The sequence below is a fragment of the Nannobrachium achirus genome (assembly GCF_963921795.1).
Source record: "Nannobrachium achirus genome assembly, chromosome: 3".
NCBI lineage: Eukaryota > Metazoa > Chordata > Actinopteri > Myctophiformes > Myctophidae > Nannobrachium > Nannobrachium achirus.
Window position 1 is genome coordinate 3,297,730 of NC_137812.1, and position 8,233 is coordinate 3,305,962.

General features: G+C 42.3%; 1 protein-coding gene across 1 annotated transcript; it reads left to right on the forward strand.

Moving 5' to 3' along the window:
- Window positions 1-716: 716 nt before the first annotated feature.
- On the forward strand, window positions 717-6,165 carry LOC308281939 (uncharacterized protein). Its single transcript, XM_080722281.1, has 3 exons — window positions 717-1,034; window positions 2,695-2,845; window positions 3,830-6,165. Exons 1-3 carry the CDS (start codon window positions 759-761, stop codon window positions 4,963-4,965), a joined length of 1,563 nt encoding a protein of 520 aa, XP_080578407.1. The 5' UTR covers window positions 717-758; the 3' UTR covers window positions 4,966-6,165.
- The last annotated feature ends 2,068 nt before the right edge of the window (window positions 6,166-8,233 follow it).

Below are 8,233 nucleotides of genomic sequence, written 5' to 3' on the forward strand. Positions count from 1 at the left end.
TTATTCAAAAGCTGGTCCATACCAGTACTAGAGGTCCTGGTAGCTTAGAAAACCAGCAGTACTAGAGGTCCTGGTAGGAGATAAAACCAGCAGTACTAGAGGAACTGGTAGGAGATAAAACCAGCAGTACTAGAGGAACGGGTAGGATAGAAGGTAAAGGGTTAGGGTTAAGTAAGGTAAAAGTCAATGTTAATTGGTATTTCAAACTGCATATTGTTCATAGGCTGGCTCGATGTTATGTTGTGTTCTCGTTTGATTTTACTGTTGTAACTTTGTTTTGATATACGTGCTCTATTAATAAAGTTGTATTTTATTTTTGTCAGAACCTAAGCCTAACTTTATTTTTTAATTATTATTTTGAATCTGTTCCTGTTTTACGTTCTTGCTGCTGTTGATGAAAACTAATGAGGATTGAGGATCAATAAAGATAATTGGATGGATGAATGTGGGTTAGAGTAGTCATCATAGGTGGCCATATATGGATCATGTTGATATCGGGGCTTGGAGTTGCTTTGTCATTTCCAAGTCCAACTCGGGGTGCACTGAGAAAGAATGATCTGCAAGCTCGTTGTAGTTTCTACTCCATACAGTAGGTGGCCTCAATCGAATCTCTAAATAAATACCCTTTTTAGCACCGCACGATCCTCACCGGAAGCAAACAGAAGAAGAACAAATATGGCGGACTACTGTTAACAACAACAACATCCACAAAACAAGCCCATTTCTTCTTGAACAGCGACTATTGAAGTGATCCACTCATGTCTACCAACAGCAGCAGCAGCGACTCGCTCCACGCCCAGCTGGCCGCGGTGATCGAGGTCCTGGCGAACACCGCGGTGGCAGAGATCTGCAAGCTGGTGGATGATGGCTACGCGGTGCTGCGGCTGGAGATCACCCAGAACCAGAGGGAGATGGACAGCCTCAGGAGGAAGCTGCTGCTCGCCAAGTTCCACACATCCAGACGGAACCACAACCACAACAACCACCACCTGGACAGACTGAGCGCTCTGAGACGAAGCAGCAGCGTCGTGCATGTGAGACCACGATCATTGAGTAGCCCTGAGACGTAACAGTCGCGCATAACATGGCGTACGACCGTCATGGATGAGGATTCACCTCGGTTGGCGGACGCTAATACTTAAGCGTCTACAAACTACACAAACATTCAAATGTCACAAACAAAGGGCTTAATAAAGTCACACCCCATTATAAATCTTGGCCGGCATTGTATAATTACCTGGAACCTTCGTGTTCTTTAATAAGAAGCCTTTTTATCCGATATGTTTCTGTTTTCCTATTTATTTCCTGGTGTTCCGCATGCGCACCAACGCCATCTATTGAACACTGAGATGTGGGCGTGGCCTTGCAAAAATGGGTCCGGAAATACATGGGAAAACATAAAGATATCGGATAAAAAGGCTTCTTATTAAAGAACACGGAGGTCCCATGTAAAATACAATTCCGTCCAAGATTAACAATGGGTTCTGACTTTATTAAACACATTGTTTGTGTAATTTGAATGTTTGTGTAGTTTGTAGACGCTTTTGAATTCGCGTCCGCCAACCGAGGTTAATCCTCATCCACGACGGTAGTACGTCATGTTATCAGCAACCGTCATGTTTCAGGGCTAGATCATGAGATTGTTTTACCATTGAACATATTTTCATTGATTGAATATTTATTAGCAGTAAACGGCACGAGGTACAGTAAGACATTAAGGCTAAACACAGAAAAGTCCTGGGGACTTGTTTAGATTGTGGTCCTATGTATTCAATTCATCAACATAGGATAACAAATACACTAATACTGATTGAATACTTATTTGCAATTTGCAGGGAAAAAAAGCACAGGAAAGTTCAGTTCAATACAAGGCCATTTTCAAGTAGTCGGAGCAGTTTGTTTTGGGAGGTCTGAAGCTTAAGGCTCATTCATACTCCAGAGAAGGTGAAGAGCAGTTTACTGCGGTGTAGTTTTCTAAAGTCATACTAGGGTGAAGTGAGACTTTAGAAAACTACACAGTGGTGAAATGCTCTTCTCTGGAGCCTTAAGTTGTTAGTGACATTGGGATGTTGGGGAACCAAGAGGCACAATCATAGTCAACGTGCCATTGAATTTTGACCCAAACTCTTTGATTTACTCTTCTAATGCTATGTTTTCCCCTGTCTCTTTGCTTGAGATTACTACAGATCCATCTTATGAAATTAGAATAGTGTGTAAAAGTTCATTTTCTTCTGTAATATAATATTTCACTGCATGCACAATGAACCTAATATTTTACTGAAGAAAATGCTTTTACACAATATTCTAATTTCATGAGATGGATCTGTATATCGTCAACTCCGACCTTGAAATCATTTGCATTTACATTAGGTAATGTTTGGATCAAAATTATATTTTTATTTGCGCTTATGTCTGAGAAAAATTGAACAGGCCGAATTAAAAATAACTTGAATAGTATTAAATTGATGACATTGACTGGTACTAATATACTCAAAATGGTACTCTGGTCAAAACAGGCTTAATACTTTTATACAAATATTTTAAAAATAGTAGAAATCTAATCTAAGCCAAGCCAGATCAGCTAATGTTCAACAGATGAATTCATACAGATGAATGGAAATGTTTAATGACTGCAGTGATGAGTTTGATTATCTAAAATGTGTATGTAAAATATATATGTATTAATTGTGACAGGTGAGCCGTGGACCTTCAGCGCCCAGCAGAGCCAGATGTAACCCAGCGACCAAGAGCTCAACACAGGGAACAGGAGGAGAGGAGGAGGACGACGGGGACCACGGCTTTCCTATCATCTTGAAGGTGGAGGGTGACGCCAACACACTCAAAGGTAATAAAAAAATCACACCCAATGTGAAGTGAGTGGTGGTCGTGCTTGCATAACGTCTTCAGACTAGGATTTGAGTCTAGGAGGTACAGGCTATGCTACACACACACGTTTTGCTATGGCAAAACACTGAGGAAAAAGGCTACAGACACATGCACAGCCACTCTATGGAGCGGTTTACCACCGCTCTAACAGCTTTCTGAAGAACGTGTGTTTCTATATCAGTGGTGCTCAAACCTTTTCTTGTCAAGGAACCCTAGAATTATATGTATTTGTCCACAGACCCAAAACATGTCCAGGGACACCAAGAAAGAAAGATTTGAGTTACAAATGTTCGCTTTAAAAAGAAAATATATGTATATGTATATATATATATATATATACTGTATATTCAAAGATTTGAACACATTTTCATGATTTAAAAAAATTAAATGCAGATTTACAAGCTCGCAGTGAGCTTGTATATGCGAAAGTATAAAAAGAATAATGGTTAAAGTGGTTACTGAACCCTGAAAAAGGCAGGTGGGCAGCAAACATAAGAACTAGTATGTCTTGAATTAAAAAATAAAATCTAGTCATCTGATCCCCTGGTAACATACTACTGAGTGTTGAAGCTGCTATCCATAGTGTTTCCTACACAGGTCTCCTGCATGAAAGACTAAATGTTTACCTCTCATTCAAGACCCTGTTGACCTGCTTGGTCATGGGACACATTGTGCTTATGAGCTTCAGACTGTACTACTTGTCAATCAGTGGGTCCATATTTGATTACATGTGTTTCCTTACTTTAGTATTTATTTTATTTTATACATTATAAAGACATGCTTCTTGATTATTTAATGAATCAGTATTAAACAAGTAATTGATGGAATAATTGCAAAAAAAAAAAGTTTGAAATTGCAGGCCTACTCTGCTCATCCTCTTGGAACAGAGTAAGGCTGCTGATAAGTGTGATAACCAACTGATAATTGACTCTTCTCCTTTCAGACATTCAACCCACAGTCAAGCAGGGAAGTGAAACAAACACAAGGGCATCTGCAAGCACTCTGTCCTCCAGACCTATCACTGTAGAGCCTGAGAATCATCTTCACTGCGACCAGCGATTCAACACCCACCATAGTAACGGAGGTATAAATGGAGACCATCCATCATTTGACCGCAACAACAGATTCTCCAACACCACAAGTCACAACAACAGCAACCTGTTCACCAGTGATTCTCAGTGGTCAGAAGCTGGTGCAGGCATAGAGGTGTGGAATAACACTGGCAGCCTAACCACAGGGAACTGTTCTCTGAACCCTCCACATAACTCAGCCCCACATCAAGAGGGGAGAACTGGGAGCAACACTGATGGCAGAGAGGGTTCTTCTGGAGCTACAGAGCACGGGGGAAGAGACGTTGCTCCATCCCTGGCTGGTAATCTGGACTGGGAACCTGATATGGTGGTGGTGGATTCTTTTCCAATTAAAGTGGAGGCAGACATGAGCTCAGAGTGGAGCATAATAGACAGGGATGGGACAACCAGGTCTGTCAAACAGAGACTCCAGAAACACGGGAGAGAGGAGGAGCTAGAAGCAGCACGCTCAGCCCCGACACTGAGCACAGAGACTGTAGATGGAACTACAGCTTTCCAGTCAAGTTTTGTGGATGATAGTAGTGGTACTTCCTACGGAGACCTCTCATCTTTCTCCTCCTCGTTCTCTGCAAGCAAAACCCCCAGGCAGGTTTTACACCCTCAGGCAAACCGAAGAGACAATCAGTCTTCTCCCCTCAACAATATTGTTGCTTCCTCCGCCAGGGGAAAGGCTAGCAGGATAGTGAGCTCCATCCCACCTGCAGCTCTGCCTGCACGACCAGCCAGTGACAGCGGAGGTCAAACACTCAGTTGCCAGCTCTGCGGAAAGACTTTCAGCAAGTTCCAGAACCTGCGGCTGCACCAGCGAGTACACACAGGTGAGAAGCCGTATGCCTGCCGTCACTGCCCCAAGCGCTTCTCCCACCAGCATCAGTGGAAGAACCACGAGCGCGTTCACACCGGAGAAAAGCCGTTCGGCTGCCCCATCTGTGGCAGGTGCTTCGTGCAGTCCAGTCACATGAAGAGACACCTCAGCATCCACACATGATGGCGTTGTTGCTACAGCATTCAAAGAAAGAAATAATGCACGTCCTCCGTCTCTGGTGCTGAGCAGAACAAGAAGGGGGCTCACGCAGCAACCGCATGAGATAGAGGACAGATCAGTGAGGTGATGGAGTTGTTGCCTCAGCATCCACGCATCCACACAACAGAGTTCAAATCAGTGCGCTGATGGCAATGGTGCCTCAAGCCTGTGATACACTTAGTTGTAACACAGACATACTGTATGCACTCCGACTATAACAGATATAATCGTCTGTTTTGGTGCGCAACACTGGCACACAGCTATGTAAATGGTATATGGTGTCCGCTTCCATATTATGAGGACAGATGAATGAGGTGATGATGGTGCATTGCTTTCTGATTGGATGAGGGCACAAGTTAAATAACGGGGGTCCAATTTATACATGCATACATGGATACAGCTGACTCACAATGACCTGGTTCTTATGCTGAAAAATGTTCTCGCCATCTGCATCCAAGGGGGCCTGCAACAGATTGACAATGAACAACACACTATGGGAGGGATGGATGGATGGATAGATGGATAGATAGATAGATAGATAGATAGATAGATAGATGGATACCTTTATTGTCCCAAGGGGGAAAATCAGTTGCCCAGAGGACAGCACAGCAGTTTAAGGTTACAAGTTACAGAGAAGAAGGAAAAGAAAGAAAGAAAGTACTGTTGTGAACAGTCCATGGGAGCGACTAGACTCCTTATTTAGCTGGGTGTTTGCAATCCTTCTCTACTTCTGACCTCTCCAGAACACCTCAAAGGCCTCCTCAATGGACTTTACTTCAACCTCTGTGCATTCAGCAACGTACATGTTGTGGCTGGAATTTTAGGGTGAGTCCGGAAATGCGCACCGGGTGTGTGCTCAGTGTAGTGAGTGCAGTGGGCGTGACGTAGAGTGCGTTCAGTGTGGCTTGTTTACGAATGACCAGTTAAGAGGCAGCTGTGCGTTTTTTCACTCTGAACTATGACGGCAAACTTTCTGAAAAGCAGCAGTTGCTAACGTAACGTTGATATTGAAAGGAGATGTAATTCATAACATTGGCATACCTGCTGTTAGTTTACACGTTGATGCGTGTGAAACTATCAAGCCCAAACGACCAATTAAGCTGCAAATACTGCATTTTGCGGTAATTTCCTCCATTGTTCACAGCTGAGAAGCGCTCGAGACATGGCCATGAGAACCAACCAATCAAAACACCGCACTGACGCACCACACCGCCAAACCCCAACTTTTGAGTTGGGAGTGCGTGCACTCAGCACACCGGTGCGCCGCAAACGACAACGCACCAAGTGCACCGAAAGAAAAACGTAACGACAACATGACACACCAGTGTGTTGAGTGCGCATTTCCGAACGCACCTTTCCGAACGCACCTTTAGACTGAGGTGGTTTTTGTTTCATTGGGCTCTTGGGGAACAACCAAAAACAAAACAAGGATGATCGTAGCTGATGACCTTTACTCTCTGAATTGCCTTATAATGCAGGTGTGGCCAACAGAAAGGGGCCAACTTGCGTTCAAATGAACAATAAAATGTAAATCAGTCACTTTCTTTTATTTAATCAATAGAATAATCACAAAGAACATAATGTATAGTTGCAGCCCTAGTCGAGATGAGAAAAAAGGAGATAGAATGTAAAAGGATTACTTTGTATGAAGTAAACTGCTACCTTGACGATGACTTCTCCTCCTGCGACCTCGCTGGCAGATTGCTAGATGATCTGTTCATCGGTAGGCCTGTGACAATTATTACATAATCGTCTAAACGCAATTATTTGACATAATGGCAATTATTTGACATAATGGCAATTATTTTATCACACTCGTCATCGTTTCCATGTTGAAAGATTTTCATATATTTTCAAACATGTTCTAAAATAGAAGCTTGTAAATCGGCTATTTCCACCATGAATGTCCTTTTTTAAGTGCAAAGTTGTCAAATATGTCAGTCATGTCTTTGTATACATGTATTTTGGTTACGTGTCATATCTGCCATGTGCAACTTCAAAGCCTACAAGCCAAGCAGAAATGCAATTAGCCAGTTGCTATGCCCCTCCCAAAAAGCTTTTGTCCAATGCTAGCTTAGAATAACTTCCTGCTTGCCAAGGTTTGCCTTGGCAAGCTGCCGGTTGCTAAGCTAGCATTGGACAAAAGCTTTTAGGGGAGGGGCATAGCTACTGGCTAATTGTCAACGACAAAAACACAAATTATTAATCGTAATTATTTGAGTGACAATTAATCGTCATGTAAAATGTCATAATCGTGACAGCTGGACTGAGTGTTTTACAAGGGTCTCAATCGTTCCAAAATAGTGTTTGTTCATAATCTGGTCCACTTGCTTACCAGCAGTACTAGTCCTGGTAGGATGGACAGAAAACATGCATTGAGTGAGTGAGTAAACCTCATGTTTTTGTATTTCAAACTTTTATGTTTTTGTTCTGTTTGATGTAAATCTATTTGTAACTTTGTTTTAATAAGCTCTATAAATTAGGTTGTCTGCTTGCTAGTATGGGATGGATGGGGTTTAGAGTGTTGCTGTCATTTCCATTCCAACTCGGGTCTGTCTGTGTGCACTGTGTGAAAATAAATGTCTGATCTCGGTCAAGGCATAATGAGAAATGAAAACAATTTAATGTTGCAGTACAGGTTGACTGGTCAGATAGTCTGAAACATTCAAAACAATCAAGACGTTTGCACAATAATAAAAACAAATATTATAGGACTGTAAAACAAGACACGGCAATATTACTCAGAACCTAGCTGTCAAAAATCCCACCTACTGTATCCGGTTTCCACATATGTCCTCGGCCATGCACACACTCACCGCTTCCGTATAGAACCGTATCTGGAACTGCGAAACGAATTGAATCTGATTGATTGATTGAAGACATGGAAATTTGCATATGAAAAAGTACATGACAGACAGTACAGTTCACTGGTACACGGTCAACTAAAAGGATGGGCAGTTTTTCTTTTCTTTTGTTCAACTCCTACAACATTCAATGACAGACAAATAAAACAGTACTTTGCAGAAAAAAGTAAGACTGGCTTTGTCATTTTACCAGTTTCTAGTTGTATTCACCTGTGAATTTAAAGGAGGGTAGGGATTTAGGCCTACACTCCTTTAAAGCAGTCGTTAGGGCATTCCACATTTTTGCGGCATAGCAGGAGAACAAATTGAAATCTCTGTTGGACGTGGTTTGTGGAGCCGAACATCCTTGATGTTTTGGAAGTATTTTG